General features: G+C 49.0%; 1 protein-coding gene across 1 annotated transcript; it reads left to right on the top strand.

Moving 5' to 3' along the window:
* Nucleotides 1-2,878: 2,878 nt before the first annotated feature.
* Nucleotides 2,879-15,672, top strand: LOC137446779 (NELL2-interacting cell ontogeny regulator 1-like). Its single transcript, XM_068149738.1, has 5 exons — nucleotides 2,879-2,884; nucleotides 5,082-5,250; nucleotides 5,421-5,570; nucleotides 10,391-10,479; nucleotides 15,529-15,672. The coding sequence occupies exons 1-5, from the start codon at nucleotides 2,879-2,881 to the stop codon at nucleotides 15,592-15,594; spliced, it is 480 nt and encodes a 159-aa protein (XP_068005839.1). The 3' UTR covers nucleotides 15,595-15,672.
* The last annotated feature ends 4,223 nt before the right edge of the window (nucleotides 15,673-19,895 follow it).

Below are 19,895 nucleotides of genomic sequence, written 5' to 3' on the forward strand. Positions count from 1 at the left end.
TCCATAACATCAGGAGTGTGGCTAGAGGCCCTTGCAGTGAAGACTGAGGTAAAGAAGTTATTAAGTACCTCAGCCTTTTCCTCATCACAGGTGACCGTGTCACCATTTTCCTTTCTGAGGGGGCCCACACCTTCCCTAGTCTTCTTCTTCCCATTAATATACCTGTAAAAGTTCTTAGTATTCCCTTTAATCTCCCTGGCTAGATTCAACTCAAACTCTGCAACTTTCCAGTTTCATACAGGGGGCTCTGTTGGGACAGCAGCAGTGTCTGAAAGCCTCAGAGTCTGACCCAGGTTTAGCTTGTGGTTGGATTCTTGAAAGCTTTTCCAGGAAGCTCTCAGTTGAGAAGCTTGTCAGCCAGTGACCAGAAGAAATTTGTCATTTGGTGAAGGAAACTTATTTTCTTCTCACCAAACCTCTGATTCAAAGAGGATACTGAGCCACCAAGCAAAGGGGAGCCATCATCTCATGGTATGAGGGACAAGATAAGTATAGGGTGCTTTGATTTTCAGTCCCTTTCAGGGCCTGAGGTGGCTGCCAAAAAGACAATACAATTTATCCTGATTATGGGCTGAAAGATCCACAGTGCCTCAGCTTCTCACCTCTCAATTCATCTGCAAGACTGTGAAATAATTATTTCAAGTGGGATTACTTAGATTTAGAGAGGAGATTAGGAAGAAATTCTTTCCAGTGAGAGTGATGAGACTCTGGAATAGGTTGCCCAGGGAAGCTGTTGATGCCCCCACCCTGGAGGCATTCAAGGCCAGGCTTCATGAGGCCTTGAGCAACCTGGGCTAGTGGAGGTATCCTTGCCCATGGCATTGGGTTGGAAGTAGATGATCTTGAAGGTCTCTTCCAGCCCAAACCATTCCAGGATTCTATGATTCAGAAGCTGTGGGCCCTGGCAGCTGCCCTGCAGCCAAATGTCCCTGACCCATCCCAAACCAAGAATATTCTCTGGCTGTAATGCTTGTTTAGTGCAGAAAAACATTGCCTTTGCCCTGATAGCTGGGAAAGGAGAAACAGTCTGAGCTGCAGATGCTGCACAAGGGCAATGCATTTCTCCCAGGGGTGTCTGTGTTTATGCTGGGATTACAACAGAGAGCTGGGAAGGGACTGCTTGGGAAGCAGAATGAGTCTTGTGATCAGGCACTCATGAAAACCAGGAAGGGAAAGGTATCCCTAAGAAATCACCCTGGTCTTCATGAAGGGCTGTCTATCCCAATGCTATTCCCAAATCATGTCTATTTTATGCCTACAGCCTTAAGTGTACAGTCTTAGAATCCTTCTGATTGGAAAAGACCTTTAAGTCCAACTATTCTCTAACTCTACCAAGGCTGGTGCTAAACCATGGCCCAGAGCACCACATCTCTGCCTCCCTGAAACACCTCCAGGGATGGGGATACAGCCACCTCCCTGGGCAGCCTGTTCCAGTCCTTGAGAACCCTTTCAGAGAAGAAGTTTCTTCTGATACCCAACCTAAACCTGTCCTGGTGCAACTTGAGGCCATTTCTTCTCCTCTTATCAGGAGCTTTGGTGGCACCTCCCTGATGCAATTGAAACCTCTGGTTATTTCTGCTGCTGTTGCTGCCTCAGCCAGTTCCTACTATTGCAGTGACCAAACCAGATGCAGTCCTACAGCTCAGGCCTTCTGCTGAAGGCACTCTAAGCTCTTGCACTGTTTAAATCCCAGGATGATTGCATTTCTTTTGGCAAGGAGAGAACACTGGGGACTGATTTCAGCTCATGACTCCCTAGCTCCACCCTAAAAGTGCCACTTACCCTGCTGTTCCATGTTCTAAATACAAGCTGTTGATTATTCCTGATGAAGTAGAGCACTTTGTTCTTATCCTAACATTTCATTCTGGTTTTAGACCCTTTTTTCTGGTTTTTTTTCCAACCTGTGTGACTTAGAATTCTAGTCCTCTTCCTTGGCATCACTCATAACCTCCAGGCTGATGTCCATCTTAATCACAGAATGGTAGGGGTTGGCAGGGACCTCTGCAGATCATCCAGTCCAACTCCCCTGCCAAGGCAGGCTCACCTAGAGAAGGTCACACAGGAACACATCCAGACAGGTTTGGAATGTCTCCAGAGATGGAGACTCCACCAGCTCTCTGGGCAGCCTGCTCCAGGGCTCCGTCAGCCTTAAACTAAACAAATTCCTCTCCATGGTTAGATGGAAGTTCTGCTGTTCAAGTTTGTGCCTGTCACCCCTTGGAACAACCAAGGAATAACTCTGTCTATTCATTATCCAGCTGACCACTCAAATGTGGGACAACCCTTGAACTGAGTAAGTCTCTGCAGACCTGGTGTGATACATCTTTGCATGGTGACAGTGACCCTTTGCTAACTCTCAGCAGTGTTGCTGGCCTCAGAGCAAGTTTCCTTAGTTTGCTTCTGACACAGCATCAGAAATCTTCCTGGAATTGATTACATTTGGCTTTCCCTACTTGCAAGGCCTGTTACCATGTCACAGAAGGAAACTAAACTGGTCTGACTTGACTCTTGACAAATACCTCTTATTTGCAACTCCAGCTCTTGTTTTCCCAATGCTCACAAACTGCTGGGTGGGGTCATTGCTTCCAAAGCTTCTCAGAGATTGACATTAAACTGGTTTGTGTGGCATGTTCCAGTTTCTCTTCCTCCATTTAAGGACAGTCACTGCATTTACCCTTTCCATGGCTCCCCTGAGCTCTTCCAGTAGTTGCTGAGATGATTTCCCCCCTCTACTCTGCTCTCAAGAGACCCCACCTGGAGTCCTGTGTCCACCAACACAAGGAGGACACCTCATCAGAGGTTGCTACATTTGTAATCTCCTTTCTGTCCCCTTCATGAAGGTTGTGTGTGAGAAGTGTGACATAACTGGAGGACCATAATGAGGGTGAGCACAAGAAACATATGCCAGGAGGAATGGAAGTGCAAGGTTTGGATTCTGTGCCAGAATTTCCATTTGGTGTTATTTAAAACTGCAGATCAGGGCTAGACAGTGTGACCAGCCCCAGAGGAGTGTACACTCAGTTGTTGTTCCATATATCCCAACCATTATGGAGCTGCTCCTTTAACAGGCATCTGAGGCCTGCAAAGAGACAAACAATGTGAACTTGGGACATCTTAATCAGTGTTAACTTGGGGCAACAAAGCTGGGGAGGGGTTTGGAGCACAAGCCCTATGAGGAGAGGCTGAGGGAGCTGGGGTTGCTTAGCCTGGAGAAGAGGAGGCTCAGGGGTGACCTTATTGCTCTCTACAGCAATTGTTGCTGAAGGGAGGTTGTAGCCAAGTGGGGGTTGGTCTCTTCTCCCAGGCAATTAGCACCAGAACAAGAGGACACAGTTTCAAGCTGTGCCAGGGGAGGTTTAGATTGGATGTTAGGAAGAAGTTCTTCACAGAAAGAGATGATATTGGCCATTGGAATGTGCTGCCCAGGGATGTGGTGGAGTCCCCATCACTGGAGGTGTTTAGGAAGAGACTTGATGGGGTGCTTGATGCCATGGTTTAGTTGATTAGATGGTGTTGGGTGATGATCTTGAAGGTCTTTTCCAACCTGGTCTGGTCTATTCTATGCTACTCTACTCTACTCTACTCTACTCTACTCTACTCTACTCTATCTCACTTCATGCATCTGACTTCAGAGCTGGGATTGGGAGTCTCAGCTCCTCAGAGTCAGCAGAGCCGTTTTGGTGGATGTTTGCCCTGACTCGCTTTATGGTTGCACTCAGTGGTCTTAACATCTTTTCCATTCAGGCAATTCTATGATTCTATGAAGACCTCATTCACTGAGACCTTCATTTGGACTTTCCACACAAGGGGAGTTGAGTTTCAGTAGCACTTTGGGCTGAAGGTTTGCTCAACATGTCACTCTTGTAGGAACTGCTTCCACAGCTCTGGGCTGGGGCTGTCCCCCTTTCTTGCATGCACAAGGTAATTCCACTTGGGCAGAAAATAGTCAAGAGCCTGGAGTTTTATAAGATGACTTTTAAACTAACCTGATCCAAAAGCATAAGCACTGAAATGTTTGAGCAACCTGGTCTAGTGGACAGTGTCCCTGCCCATGGCTGTGGGGTTGGAACTAGATGATATTGAAGGCCCCTTCTGACCCAAAACATTCTAGGATTCTATGAAATGAGGCACATAAGAGGTGATTCTGAAGACACCACAGGAACAAGTGAAAAAGAAGCAGAGGATGCTGCTGGTGACAGTCCCAGGGCTGAAGAAAGCCTGGGATAAATGATGTCTCAGCTATCAGGCTGATGCCTCCACAGCCTGGCAGGTTACTTGGTCTGTACAGAGCAGGAAGGCTGGAGCCTGCTCCCTGCTGAGAAGAGGCAGAGTGTCCTCCTGTGACAGAAGGACAAAGCCATGAGTTGAACAGGTACGTGTCAAGATGACTCCCTGCCCACGCTCTGGGGCAAACAGGTTTTGAGAGAGTGTCCCTCTCTTTTCCAAGGGATCACCTCCACTTTCTGAAGGCTTGATTTCAGCCAGGTCCTTGCAGAGATCCCCCATCCAGGAGGACTCACGCTTGAGCCATGTCAGGACACAGCCTGTCGGTGCAACCCTGGAGCAAGAGCTGAGCCTGAAGTGAGCATCCTTAGGCTTTTGTGGTGGGTATGTTTTGGCTGGGCTGTTAACTTGGTTACCCAGTGTGATGCTGTGTAGGATCCATGTTCCCAGCTGGTTTGTGTGCAAGTGGGGCCTGTTGTCCACGAGGCTTTGTTTTCAGTGTGGTTAAAGAATGCCCATGGTGGAGTCTTCCCCAGAGTGCAGGGTGCCATTAGCAGGCCCTGCATCTTTAGTTGTCCAAGTGTACTTGTGAGCTTTCATTTCATTTGACACCTCCTGGAAAACAATGTCACTCTGGCTGACTTACAGCTTAAGGGCAAGGGCTGGGGGTTGCATATTTCAGCCCAGTCCCATTGGGAGCAAAAGCAACAGACACAAAAATTGCCTAAGACCCTCTTCTGTGGGTGTCAGCAGCCAGTGTTCACCGAGGAGAGGACACAGCCCTCGAGGAGCAGAGGTGGAGGAGGTGACCATCCACCACATTGTGGCCCCTTTAAATCTTCTTCTCCACTTGGCAGCTCCAATTTTTCAGTGTTGCTATAGCGAATCTCCATGGCAATGACCCTCATCAGGGAAGGGGGGTGGGGGGGGATGCAGGGGGGACGCATGCTCAGAGTGACTGCTGGAGCTCTCCTGCTTGCTACAGCTTCTCCAAGGCTCTGGCACACACGCAAGGAGAAAGAAAAGGTACTTGGCAAACTGCTCCTGGGGGAGCCCAGCGAGCCCGGGGTGCGTGGTGGCAGCAGCACTGTGTGCATGGGGGCGTTGCATGGGCATGTGGGGCTGTGCTTAGCACATCTCACCCACTTCTCTGTGGGGAGCCAAGGGCTGGTGGTGACTGTTTCTCCTTCATGCAGGCAGGGAAGAGCTGCTGCTGAGAGCCATGGCGTGGCCGCCTGCCCGCAGCACCATGCGTGTGGCCATCCCCTTCATCTGGCTGCTCAGCCTGCTCAGCATCGGGCTTGTGGGGGCTGCCCAGGACTCTGGCACTGTCATCCCTGCAGAAAGTACGTACCTGCCCTGGCACTCGTGCCCTCCTGGTGCACCACTGCTGGCTTGCTGTCCTCCTCCTACCCCACGGCAGCCACACAGACCTCGTCTCCAGGGGAGCATTGCATCGCCTGGTTAGCGAGGGAGCAGCGATGGATGTGTGAGGGGTCAGCAGTGGAGGTGCAAACACTGCCTATAAACCAGCAGGCAAGCTGGTTTATAGGCTCAGCTATTGAGATAAAAAACCAAACAAGTGCAGGCTAGCATTTTCATGGGAGCTTCTTTTGAAGCTCTGTGCTTGTAGGTCTTTAACATCTGCTTCTCAAGAGTGCCTTTCCCAGGTTTGCCACTCTCTAGATGACCCCCCTGCCAGGCTGGATGTCAGGAGGAAATGTCTGTTTACTTCTGCTAGCTCCTAACAGTTTGTTTATGTTAGTGTTTGGTTGGAACAATAGGTCAAGTTCAACCTTGTTGTAACTGCTACAGCTGGAGGGGAGGGGGGGAGTTTACACAAGCAGGGTGTTTGTAAAGCAGATGTAGGCTTGTGAAATCCTCTTACTCTGCAAAGCTAAAAGTTAATCAATCTAACCAGCTGGCTTGGGCACATCATAGAGCTGGGAGCCCTTGCCTTTGCATCTCAGCTCCAGCTCAGCTTCTGTCATTTTCAGCAAGTCTCTAGTTAAACTTGCTCAGCTCCAAAAGGAGGTAAAAGTTTAATGACGCCAGGGGATGGAGTCAATGTTCTCCAGGGTGTTTTGGTGACAGCAAGCTGGAAGTAGCCACTCTTTAGAAACTTAAAACATCCTCTGGGAGGGGAAAAAAAAAAAAAGGAAATAAAAGGCAAATAATTGCACACAAACCAATCTCTAGTTCTTAGTCATGCTCACCTTGTATCACAGCTGTGTTTTAGCATGACTACCAAAATATTTAATCCAAGACCTGATTCAGGCACTGCATTTTCTTCTCCTGGAATTCCATTACCAGCTTTCAGACACATCTCTGTGTGGTTGACTTTAAAGCTGAATTCTCTTCTTGTTTTCCCATCCTCTTCTTTCTTTGCTGGTGCTATGTTTGGGTCTGTTCTCAGCCAGCCCTCGTCTCTGTTTTATCTGTTTGCCTTCTAAGCATGTATTAATTTCAGTAAGTTTTGTGACAAATGGTTCATTTTGTCTCCTCAAGGAGAAAATCATGCTTGAAAAATTAATTACCCATGACCTTTCTGTGTCTCTGTGAGCAGAGGCAAGTCAACATATTTGGGGGGGGGGGGGGCAAAAAGTACATGCTGGCTCCTTCTGCTTCTGTTGTGGAATCTCCTTTTTCACCTGCAGAACAAATCTCTTGGCCAGGCTTTCTGACCCCAGTCTCAGGAGTTAACTTCTTGATATCCTCTGGCCAAGCTGAGTGCCCTGAAGAGCCCTTGAGGAAGGTTCCTTCTCTTGTCTTACTCCTGCTTGTGAGAGTGAGGAAGGAATAAAGGGCAGGTCAGAGTGGTTCTGTGGCCAGGCTTGCTGCAGAGACATGCTGCTCTGTCCTGAGTAAGGGAGACTGGTAGCAGTGCCTCCAGTATTGATGTCTGAGGCCAGGCCTGGAGGAAGATGATTTTGGAGTTAATTGTTTTGTGCTGCTGTAGGGGCAGAGTTTTAAGGCAACAAGGAACTCAGGATGCTTCACTTGTTGGGAAAGTGCTGCACAGCACAGAGATGTGGTGCTGAGGGCTATGGGTTAGCACCAGCCGTGGTGGAGGCAGAGAATGGCTGGACTGAAAGGGCTTTTCCACCCAAACTCTGGCACATATTGCTGACAGGGATATATGATGTACAGGGACCTTCTACAGGGCTGATCAATGTGGTGCTCCATGCTTTTCTTTGTTCCTAGGTGTGTGACATGGAACTGGGAACATGCCCTTAGCAGGAACAATCCCTCATGGAGCACACAGCACTACAGCGTCTTTCTTCCGCTTGGTGGGGGGAAAGTGTCCCTCCTGCAGCACTGTAAGCAGGAGAGGGGCAGCAGTGCTCCTGTGCAAGTGAGGGAGGTGCAGGAGGCACAGGACAACTGCCTGAGAGTGAGTCAGAGTTCTTCCTAACCTGGCAGAGAGACCTTGCCCTGCATGTGGCAGCAGTATCTGGCTTGGTGTACCATCAGCAGCTCTCCTCTTGGCAAACTTTCTGCCAGCCAGGGAGCCAGGCCCAGCTTTTTATGAATAATGCTGATTAGCAGGCATTAATCATGTCCTTGTACTTCACAGACAGCACTTTGCCTGCACAAAAATAAAGACTGTTCAGGTCTGAAGTGATGTTACCAATGTTTGCAGATTATTTCAATTCAGTGCAATCAACTTAAAAAAAACCAACCCCAAACCAACAAACCAAACCAAATCATTTCCTCAGCTCCCCATTGCATTTACAGCCTGGATCACCCACTGTGGAAGCTGAAACCTGGAAGCTGAAGAGCAGAAGCTGGTCAGTCTGTTTCCATCAGCCAAGGTGCAGGAAACACAAAGAGCAAACACCCTGTGCATGTGGTGGAACATAAATTAGTCTTCCACAGTGCTTTCAGTCCCAAGAAGCCAAGGAGCATATTTTAATCTCTCCTCCCCCACTTCTCCACACACACAAAGACACAGGCAGTCAGTCTCTGTGCTGACAGGACCCATTTAAAGAATTATAGCTGACTCCTGATAATTCTCATTATGTTAATCCACAAACCTGTTAAGTCTCCCTATGAATGATAGTCTGTTCCCAGCTGTCAGCAAGGAATTAATAGCACTCTGCTGTACTTTGCTAAGATGTGACTTAAGGTTTGGTTTCACGGGTGCTGTAAGCTGCTGTAAGCCTGCTGCTGCCTCTGCCCTTCTCCTCCCCAGAACCTGTGCCCCTCTTCTTGCCCTCTTTCTTCTTGTAGCTGCAGAACTTGAGCATTCAGGATCTGATCTGGAGGGAAAACTAATAAAAACCAGTGATCCAGATGGCTAAAAAACTGCATGGTCACTCCTGTGAGCTAGGGAAGGTGTGGCAGCACAAGGGAAGCTGTGGGAGCACAGAGCCAAGGACAGAGGGCAGGGTGGGATTGCTCCTGTTGGCAACAGCACCTTTAGATTTGGTTCAAAGCTTTGAAAACAGACCCTTAGACAGCATTGAATTGGGGAAATGTCCATGAGCATCCTACTGAGAACACTGTGGAGCAGGAGAGATGAAGCCCAGCTAGGTAGGGCCATCTTACCATCTTCAGCCTGCAGGGAGTGATGGAGAGTAGCAAAGTCATAAGTGGGACCAAGATGGTGAATATTTAATAACTGTCCCTTCCACTGCACAAATGAGAGGCAGGAAATGAAAGCAGCAGATGTTAACTGCAGAGCAGACAGGGATGGTGCTTTCTTCACTCACTGAAAGCTGAGTTGTGGACCTTATGGCCACAGGATGCTGTAGAAACTAGAAGTTTATGTGGATTCAGGAAGCAATGGGGCAAATCCATGTGAGCAAAATTAATGGAGGGCCTGTCAGACATGGAAACAGCAGCCAGACCCAGGACATGCTTCAGTATCTTGGCAGCCTAGAAGGACATTGCTAGAGGCTTATTCTTAGATCCTTAAGTATCTGCTAGTGGCTGCAACCACTGCCATAGGCTCCCTGGGAAGCCTGTTCCCATCTCCCACATCCCTGGAATAAAAGCCCTGGCTTGATCCCTGGGTCTCCCTGAGATGCCTGCTTTGTGGGAAGGGAGATGAAGGAGCATGGGTGGGAGGGAAATATCTCCTTTAGGTCAAAGCCCCCAACAAGTTTGCTGGGGACCAAGAAGCATTCTGGCTGCTCCCTTCCATCAGGCCCAAGTCAGAAGTCCCTGTTGGCAGCAGGGTGCCAGCCACAGGGTGCTCCAGTGCTGCACAGGAGGTCCCTGGCTCTGAGCAGCTCCCCAACTGTCTTGGCAGGACCTTTGCACCCTCCTTGCTTTCTCAGGTGGCTGCCTGTGGACAAGGATTTCAGCACCCTCCTCAACATGGGGGGTCTGTGATCAGTGTGAGCTGTCCTCTCTCCCCATTCCTCCTGCAGTTCCTCCAGTACTGACCTCTCTTCTTCTGAAACCCCACCCTTCATTGACTCTGTGACTGAGTGAAAGGGGCTGAGATCAGTGCAGGGTGACTCCTGGCAGAGCAGCACTGCCCAGGTCCAGCAGTGAGCCATTTTAGTTGTTGTCAAGTCCTCTCCTCTGCCTTTTCCCTGCCCTGCCTCGCTGTGCACACACACTGGCACCAGCTGCAGAGCCAGTGGGATGCTTTGCATTCCTGGCAGAGGAAAAATACAGCAGCAGGTGAAAGGAAGCAAAGACAGAGCTGGCACTGTCCCCTGCCAAGCTGCTCTGTAAGAGCTCCTGTGAAAACAGACCTGCCTGTCTGATTCCTGAATCACTGCAAACTGCTGGTTTTGGTGTGAATGAGCATGTGTCTGAGGAGGGCTGAGGATTGCAGCTCTGAGGGGAGGGGCTGGGGGCTAAGGGCACCCAGCACCCAGCAGAATCAAGCCTGGCCTATGTTTAGAAGAGTACACCCAGCAAAATCGTAGGATTGTAGAATTCTAGAACAGTTTGGGTTGGAAGGGACCTTAAAGACCATATAGTTCCACGAGACCAGGTTGCTTAAAGCCTTGACCAGCCTAGTCTTGAACACCTTTTGTGTCTTTGCTGATCCTCACACACCTACACAAGGATAGCTGCATCCCTGTGCACAGGCAGCCCAAACTCCGGGAATTAAATGAGCTTTCTCCTGGCGTTAGGAGTTCTGTGAGTATTCCCCTTCCACACTTCATCCCCTGACAGTGATGCCTTCCTCTGTGTTTTGCAGGTCGCCCCTGCGTTGACTGCCACGCGTTTGAGTTCATGCAGAGGGCGTTGCAGGACTTGAAGAAGACAGCCTACAGCCTAGACGCTCGGGTATGTGCTGCTCCGGAGGGCTTGCACCCAGCCCTCAGCGCTGCCTGCCTGCCTGCAGCAGGCGTGACATCTCTGCTGACTCACTGCCAGGGCAGCAAATAGGATTGTGCCCAGCACAGATTATTTCTCGCAGGCTGGAGGGGTTCATTAGAGATAATCTAGCCTGACTCCTTGCATAACAGGCTGAAGAATTACCCCAGACAGTCCCTGCATCAAATCGAGAGGGAAAGGAGATGTATGAAGGGAGAGGAGAACAAGAAAGATGATTTACTCTTTATCTGACAGCATTGCTTCTGAGCTGTGGGCTGAGTGTTGAGTGGGCAGGAGCAGAAAGAGAGCTGGAGAGCAAGAAGGTGGCAGGCAGGGCTGGCAGAGATGAAAGGCAAGCACATCTATTCATTCCCTCCTCATGGGTCAATACTCTGTGAGAAAGGAGGAAGCACACCTGCTGGGGCAGCTATGACAGCACACAGGGCATTTTGCAGCTGCAGACGCTGGTCTTGTGCTACAGAGGTCCCACTGGACAATAACATGAGGGTTAGATGCCCTGATGTTAGCAAGGCACACTTATGTGGGCTCATAAATACACAGGGACTCTGACTGGGGTAGGACTTGCTCCGGTGGTTCCCATGCTGGCTGAAGTTTGCAAGGGGCAGGAGGTCCCTCATGGCTAATAAAGCAGCTCTCAGCTATATCTTGGTCTACCTCTCCTTCCCTAACAGCACCATGGATGCTGGCAGCATGGCAGTAAAACAACTGATGGGGACTGAAATCAGTTCACAGCCACATCTCCCACTTCCTTCAGCTGCCCACTCAGTGCCTGTGGCCAGTGCTGTCTCTGCTGCTAGGTGAGGAGGGCTTCTTGTTCCTCTGAAGTCACACTCTGCTCAAATTGTCTTTCACAGCAGGGTCAACCAAAGAGCCCTGAATCAATTCTCTGCCTCAGAGGGCAATTATGTTGGTTTGTCTTTGGTTCCTTCTGACCTTGGGCAATCATGCAGGGCCCCACACGATAATGCTGGAGTGACTTTAGCTTTCTTGTGAGCTATCAATAGCAAACTGATTAGGGCAGAGCTCTGGGTTGCATTGCAGAACTTTTCCATACTCAGTAACTGAAGTCAGAGTGGGAGCAGAGGAGCTTTACCTCCAGCAGCTTTGCTGGGCCTTGCTGGTGCACAGTGAGATTTCACCTGCATGCATCAGGTTCAGCTGAATCTTTTGTGCCTACAAATGGCATGACAAGACCACATGTAATCACAGCTGTGGTGGCTCTTACACCGGCACCAGGCTTTTCATGGAAGGTTCAAGGAGGTGCCCAGCTCCTGGGCTGCACTGGGAAGAGTGTTGTGAATGCAACAGAGGCAGCAGAACTTCTTAATCCCACTGGCAGAACTCTTCAGATGTATCCCTATCAGCTATTCTGTTTGGAGAGTGGAGTGAGAACCCAACCCACCAGAGAGCAGAGGCAGGAGATAGGTGGAGAAGCTGGACCCAGAGCCCTGCAAGTGAGCTGCTGTTCCTGTGAGCACTTGGGCAGGCTGGGGCTGCCCAGGCAGTAATTCAGACAGCTCTCAGCATTGCAGAGCAAAGGGCAGAGGAGCAGTGCATCACCAAACCACACACAACCAGTTATCTGGAACATCAGCCACCCTTTGACAACTGACACAGGGTCCATCCTTGTCCAGCTTTTCCTGCCTTTGGGTTGAGACCCCAAAGCCCTTTCTGGATGAGATGCTTTAGTTCAATACAAATTGCTGAATGATGCAGAGATACTGAAGTGAAATGCAGTGGCCAGGGCCCTACAAATGGCACACTGTGGCCTTCTGTGCTCTGAAAGACAGAGTCTCCATAGCCTTACCCAACCACTGGTGCTTAGCTCACACTGATCATCTCCACTTTCTCAAGTCTTACACACAAATACCTTCATTCAACAACTCCTGACTCTTGGAAGTTGTTGTTACAAGGGCAAGCCCTATGCAGGACTGTTCCTATCAGGGACTGCCTAAGCCAACAGAACCACAATTAATTTGTGTCATTGATGTTACTCTGCCACAGCCTTCCAGTTTGCAACTCAGTGCTCCCAGCGCTGCTCTTCCTGCCTGTGAATAGTCACGAGTGATGTCTAGGCAGGGGTTGTGGTACCAGTGACAGCTTGTTTGAAATCCAATAAGCCAGTCTGATGTTAAGATGATTCTGTGACTTCTGCTGGGCTCCCAACAATGAGAGCATTCACTCATCCAAGATTTCATTCCAGGAGCAAAGAGCAGTGTTTAATAACCCCTGCCATTGCTCTAAGCCGATAAGTGAGAGCAGACAAGGGAGGTGAACAAGTCCTCTTTAATGCAAAGGTGGATGTCAAAAGCTGGGAGATGAAAAGGATAGAGGGCTGTGAAGGGAAGGAAAAGCAGTTCTCAAACAGCCTCTCCCTGCAAAGGCTTGCTTCTGAGAACAAGAAATGAGTTAGAGAGAGTGGGAAGTGCTGGGGGACAGAGGTACTGCTGGCCAAGCCAGGCAGAGCTCGGTGGAGCTGGTCCCCATGTGGATGTGCCCAGCTACTCCCTTGGAAACTGTGCCTTTTGTTAATTAGTCCTTTGCTGTTTCTAATTTGTCAGGAGGTGCCATGTCAGAGAAACACCAGCAGGCTGAAGACCTTATTGTTTCAGAGACTTGGAGATAATTTGTTAACAAGTGGTTTTCAAGCTTTAATGCTTGGGGCTTCATTTTTCCCTCCAGCGCAGATGGGAAACTTATTCACACAGAAATAAAGCTTGGAAAGATTTTTTTCTCTCCCCTCCCCCCTAAAAAACCTCTTCAAAGTCAGTTTACCACAGGGACCACAGGGTGAAAACCACAAGATGTGCTCAGGAAGAAGTTTCTCTTCAGTCACTGTTGCACTTGCTAATATGAGCTGCTTGCACCAACAGCTTTGTTCTGAAGCTTCTGACAGGGTGGTGCCATTTAAACAAATGCAGCCTTTGCTTCTCAAAAAGTGAGCCACAAGACCCACAAAATGTTTAGGTGGTTTGATCACAATGAAATAAATGATACTGAAGATATTTTCCACCCTCCCCACCCCGCCCTGCCCTGGGTACAGAGGGAAAGAACCCAACACAGTAACTTGGAAATGCTTTTCCACTAAGGCACTCCAAAAGCCAAGTCACTTTGAATGATGTGCATCTGGGGAATGGATTTGCAGGTTGTGGTGGAGTTCTGGAGGCATGGCTCCAAGTGGAGATGATAATAAGGCAACTATCAGTAAATTAAATCATGTTGAAAGAGGAGCCACAAACTTAAGTCTAGAACTAGCCTGAAAGCTTCTGAGTTTCAGACAACAACAAGGTTAGACTTGTTGGATTCAAGACGGCTGGAGTCAGGCCAGAGTTACTCTAAAGAGCCCCTCAGAGGTTGATTGTGTCCCTCAGCAGTTGGTACTGGGACCAGTGCTGTTTAACATCTGTCAGCAGCATGGACAGTGGGATTGAGGTACCCTCAGCAAGTTTGCAGATGACACCAAGCTGTGTGGTCCAGTTGACACAATGGAGAGGGGCTTGGACAGGCTTGAAAGGTGGGCCCAAGCCAGCCTCATGAAGTTCAACAGGGCCAAGTGCAAGGTGTGAGAAGGGGATTGATGTCAGCTTCTTAGTGTGTGAATCTTTATCTTGGCATCTTTGAAGTCTTTATCTCCTTTCACTCAAGGCCTCACCATTATTTATGTCTTGAAGCTAATCTCTTAGCTGTTGGGAGAGTCTTCTTAACAGACAGAAATTCTAACAGAAAGAAAACCATCTCATCAAAAACAACCAGGGAACTTCCCCGCTTCAGGTCCTATGCCTGGGGCAGGGCAATCCCAAACACAATCCAGACTGGTTGAGCAGTGGCTTGAGAGCAGCCTTGAGGCAAAGGAATTGGGGGTGTCAGTTGATGATAAACTCCTCAAGAGCCAGCAGTGGGCACTGGCAGCCCAGAAGGCAGCCATGTGCTGGGCTGCATCCAAAGCAATGAGAGCAGCAGGACAGGGAGGGGATTTTGCCCCTCTGCTCTTCTCTGCTGAGACCCCACCTGCAGCACTGCATCCAGTTTTGGTGCCCCCAGCATAAGGGACATGGAGCTGCTGGAGTGAGTTCAGAGGAGGCCATGAAGATGATCAGAGGGATGGAGAACCTCCCTTATGGGGACAAGCTGGGAGAGTTGGGGCTGTACAGCCTGGAGAAGAGAAGGCTCCAGGGAGAACTTCAAGCAGCCTTCCAGTACCTGAAGGGGGCTGGAAGAGAGCTGGGGAGGGACCTTTGACAAGGGCTTGTAGTGACAGGATGAGAGGGAATGGATTGAAGCTGGAAAAGGGCAGATTTAGGCTGGAGATTAGGAAGAAATCCTTTCCAGTGAGGGTAGGGAGACACTAGCACAGGTTGCCCAGGGAGGTCGTGGATGCCCCTTCCTTGGAGGTGTTCAAGGCCAGGCTGGATAAGCTTTGAGCAAGCTGGGCTGGTGGAAGGTGTCCTTGCCCATGGCAGGGGGTTGTAACTAGAGGATCTTGAAGGTCTCTTCTGGCCCAAACCATTCTATGAAGCTATGACTCTATGAAGCTATGACTCTATGAAGCATCAGTGTAACTGGGAGCACCAGTGGCTCCTCAACACTTGCTCTGTGGTGCAATTAAATGACAGAGCACCAGAGGCATCGTCAGCAGGAGGGAATGAAGAGCAAGGCAGTTGAAGGTGGAATTTTTCTCAGCCTTTATAAAGGACACTTTACAAATTCTGACAGCCTACCCCCTGGAAGTTAACAGGGAAAATGAAAACATGCAAGCTATAAAAATACTCCCTATGCCTCTCCCTTCTGAAGGGACTTATTTCATCACTTCTCCTGGATGAAAACCAACACTAATAACTATGATTTCTGGGGTGTTTTTTATTCACTCAGCGAAGCAGCCCGGCTACAGCTGTGTGGAGGGATTAGGTCTAATCAACTGTACATGCTTTTGAAGTGATAGATTAATTTCTTTGATTTCAGGTTTGTTATTTTTGGTCTCTTTTCTGATTCTCTTTGCAGACAGACACCCTCCTCCTGAGAGCAGAAAAGAGAGCCCTGTGCGATTGCTTTCCTGCGGTGCACTGAAAGCAGCCCTGGGACCTGGCCAGTGGACATTTCTCCAGTTTTAAAATGCTGTCCAATAAATTACAGGGAGATATAAAAGTGCCAGTTGTGCTCCACTTTTTGTTTTTCATCCAAGCAGGTACAACTCAGATTTCACTTCTGCTTTGATGCCTTTGATCATCGCAGTAGGCCGTGTTGCATCTGCTGAGATGTCAACAGAAGAAGCGGTGCCAAAGTCTCACTCCTGGGCTTTATGCAAGGATAGAATCTCACTTTTCTGGTACTTTAAGCCAAAAGTTGTTCTTGGACTCTCAGGCCAAGTCCTCAGCACATGTGGGTTGCCAGAGATCTGTGAAGGTCAGTAGAGCTGAGTTCTTTAATAGCTTCGTGGCAGACTGCATCCCTAACAGGAAAAGGAAGCTACTACAAAGATGGTCTGAGAGAGCTGGGGTGGTTCAGCCTGGAGAAAGGAAGGCTCCAGGGAGACCTTAGAGCAACCTTCCAGGATTTGAAGGGGGCTACAGGAGATTCAGAGAGGAACTTTTGGACAAAGCCATGGAGTGACAGGACAAAGGGTAATGGCTTCAAACTGGAAGCAGCTGGATTGAGAGGAGACGTGAGGGAGAAATTCTTCCCTGTGAGGGTGGTGAGGCACTGCAACAGGTTGCCCAGAGAAACCCTGGGGGCTCCAAGCTTAGCAGGGTTCAAAGGCTGGTTGAGTGGGACCTTGAGCAAGCTGGTCTGTTAGGTGGTGTCCCTGGCAATGGCAGGGGGTTGGAACTGGGTGATCTTGAAGGTCCTTTCCAAGCCAGCCCATTCTGTGATTCCCTGATGATTCTTTGCAGTGATGCATAGTGAAACATTTACAAACAAGCAGTCGTGGCTTTATACAGAAATTAATAGTTGTCACTGCCTGCTTGGCAGGCCAGGGAGGGTCTTTGTTCCCAGTTGGTATCCACAGTCCAGTGCACAGCAAACACAGCAATCTGTATCACCATTCTAATTCCTTCAGAGCCACACAGCAGCTATGATCTTTTTTGGAGAGATTTATTAAGTATCTAATGTGATCAGTAACATTTGTAATCACATGAATACTGCCTGGCAATCGAACTGATTGCATCTGCCAAACTCTTCTGGAGAAGTGTCTTTCATTAAGCAAATCACAGACTGGATTGAACCACTCAAACTGGCCTCCACTGAGAGTTTTGGCAGAGAGCCTGCAGAACGCCTGCCTGTCCTGCAAGCTGTGTTTTGAGCTATTTCAGTGCTTCCCAAATGGGCCACAGCTCTTGCATGGACTTTGCACTCCACAGCAGTGCCTTACCCTGCTGCAGTCAGTGTGAGACAAGAGAGGACAAAACAATTCAGGCAGTGCAGTAGTGGTAGGCAGGTTTGCTCCTTGGAAAAGCATCCTTCCTCCTTTTGTTCCCTTGTTTCAGGGAAGGAGAACAGGAAAATGTTCTCCAGAGCTACAAGTGGAAAGTTCTTGTAGATATTAATAATGCATTTCTTTTTATCCATAGGGCTTAAAATATCAAACTGTGATGACTAGGGCTTTATCTGGCAGCTGGAGCATCCATGCACAGAAACTGTCATTCAAACAGGAGTATGGGAGCAGCATCAACAGCAGTGGTTTTCAAACTCATGTTACCGACTCCTATTAATTAATGTGTCAGACTTCCTCTAAGAGGCTGATAGTTTAGTGTCAGGATGCTAAGTTATGATGGGACCTCTCTGTAAGACTCCAAACTGCTTCTCTCCTGTTTTATCTACCACATCAGCCCCAAGGAAATAGAGAACTGTGACCCACTGCCAACTTCTTCTGTGTGCTGTCATAATAACACAAAGGAATGTGTTGCTGTGTGAGCTGCAAAAGCTGCTTGTCAGGCATGTGGTTCTCAGCAAGGAAAAGCTTCCTTGCCCCTGCATCTGAAGCAGGAAATTTGCTTTATCTTTAGCAACACTCTAGAAAGACCTTTCACAGGTCATCAAGACCCAGTTTGTATAGAAGAGAAGCAGCATGACACAGCAACACATTGCCTCTGGTGGCATTACACTCCTCTGAGGCACTGCTGACTGGCTAGTGGGAATCAACAGAGGTTCTTATCACAGAGTGGAACCATAGCATCCTTTTGGTTGGGAAAGCCCTTTAAGATCATTGAGTCCAACCATTATCTAACTCTACCAAGCCTGGTGCTAAGCCATGGCCCTCAGCACCACATCTCTGTCTCTTTTCAACACCTCCAGGGATAGGTATTCAAGCAGAGCAGTGCAGCCTGTTCCAGTCTTTTGAGAAGCCTTACAGGGAAGAATTTCGTTCTAATGTCCAACCTAAACCTGCCCTGGGGCAGCTTGGGGCTGTTCCCTCTCCTCCTACCACTTGTTACTAGGGAGAAGAGACCAACCCCCACCTCACTCCAACCTCCTTTCAGGCAGTTGTAGAGAGCAATGAGGTCTGATCTCAGACTCCTCTTCTCTGGACTAAACAACCCCAGTTCCCTCAGCTGCTCCTCACCAGCCCTGTTCTCCAGACCCTTCACCAGCTTCATTGCCCTTCTCTGGACTTGCTCCAGCACTTTAAAGTCTCTCTTGTAGTGAGGGCCCCAAAACTGACCCCAGCACTCCTAGCCCACATTTGCTTTTATGGAGAGGACAACATGTTTAACACAACTTCATTGCAAAACACCAATGGTAGATTCCTTCAGTCTCACTCAGATTTGAACTAAAGTGATGCAGAGATTCTGAGTTGGCTTTTTGCAGGAGATGGAGTTGCAGCACTGAAGCTGTGAGGTTTCCAGCCCAGCTCACCTCTTTCAAGGGCCTGGGGGTTTGTATTGCTCTTGTGCATGCTTATTCTGCTGGGTATGCAAAGTCACAGCATTACAGAATCAGAATTAACCAGGTTGGAAAAGACCTTCAAGACCATCAAGTCCAACCTATCACCCAACACCAGCTAATCAACTAAACCATGGCACCAAGCACCCCATCCAGTCTCTTCCTAAACACCTCCAGTGATGGTGACTCCACCACCTCCCTGGGCAGCACATTCCAACGGCCAATCTCTCTTTCTGGGAAGAACTTCTTCCTAACATCCAGCCTAAACTGCAACATTGTTTAGAATCATTGAATTGTGGGAGTTGGAGAAGACCTCAAGGATCATCCAGTTCCAACCATGTGAGGACATGCCATGGGCAGGGACACCTCACACTGCATCAGGTTGCCCAGAGCCACATCTAGCCTGGCCTTAAAATCTCCCAGGGATGAGGCTTCTACCACCTCAAAGCATTCCAGTGTCTTACCACGCTCATGGGGAAGAATTTCTTCCTAACATCCAATCTCAATCTACCCATTTCTACTTTTTTTCCATTCCCCCTATTCCTATCATTACCTGACACCATAAAAGTCCCTCACCCATCCCCTTTGCCCCATTTTTCCCCTCAAATCCCAGAGCACCTGGGCTCTGTTGGAGTCTCCTCCCACCCCAGGTGTGGCCACTTGGCCCTCCCCACCCACTCCCCTATTTAATCCCCCCCCAGGAAAGGCAGAAGCCCCAAGCTGAGCCCATCTGGGCTGGAGGATCCTCCTCTCATCACTGGTGAGTGCCCCTGGTGCACACTGGGTGATGGTGGTGGTGACAACAAAGGCCGGGGGGCCTGGTGGCCCCCCGGTTGTTAGGAACAAGATTGATGACCACACCAATATCATCCACAGGTGCTGGCTGGGGCTCCTCACTGGGGCTGAGCTGCTCTGTGTGGTATCTTGGCTGGTGAGGGTATTGCCCCCAGCCCTGGGATGGGTGCAACAATGGTGGTGGTGGAGCAGGAGCAGTTTAGCCATAATGATATTATGCTAATGACACTTTTTTACCTGGAGACCCCTTGAGTCTGCTCTCATCATTCAATAAATCTCTGCTTTTGTGCCTCATTTGCAGACCATTTCTTCCCCCTCACTGCTCCTTTTCAGAATTAAGGCAGGAAGGAAAGGAGGAATAAAAGCAATAAAGGATACCTGGAAAATGCATTCACTTATCAATCAACTCTGAACAGGAAGCCTCCTGGAAGAGGGGCAGGTTGGAAAGTGAGAATCACTTCCTAGGATTCACAGGACAATCTTCATGAAGAACAGCCAGGACAAGACTGCATCTTCTCCAGGGTGGTGAATGCAGAGGAAATGAAAGTTCAAGCTGGCTTGGAAATCTCAGTCACACTTCTCTACAGAAAGAATCACTGAGAAAGGGACATTGTGACAAGTGAATCCCCATCCTTCATACAGAATTAACCAGGTTGGAAAAGAGCTTTGAAATCATTGAGTCCAACCTATCA

Source organism: Melanerpes formicivorus, unplaced genomic scaffold, assembly GCF_026170545.1.
Source record: "Melanerpes formicivorus ecotype bairdi unplaced genomic scaffold, bMelFor1.0.p_v2 SCAF_18, whole genome shotgun sequence".
Classification (NCBI taxonomy): domain Eukaryota; kingdom Metazoa; phylum Chordata; class Aves; order Piciformes; family Picidae; genus Melanerpes; species Melanerpes formicivorus.

What these genes read in the sequence shown, in the direction of transcription:
- LOC137446779 (XM_068149738.1), top strand. An exon ending in CACGCAAGGAGAAAGAAAAG is followed by an intron (nt 5,251 to 5,420) that starts GTACTTGGCAAA and finishes TCCTTCATGCAG; the next exon opens with GCAGGGAAGAGCTGCTGCTG. An exon ending in CACTGTCATCCCTGCAGAAA is followed by an intron (nt 5,571 to 10,390) that starts GTACGTACCTGC and finishes TGTGTTTTGCAG; the next exon opens with GTCGCCCCTGCGTTGACTGC.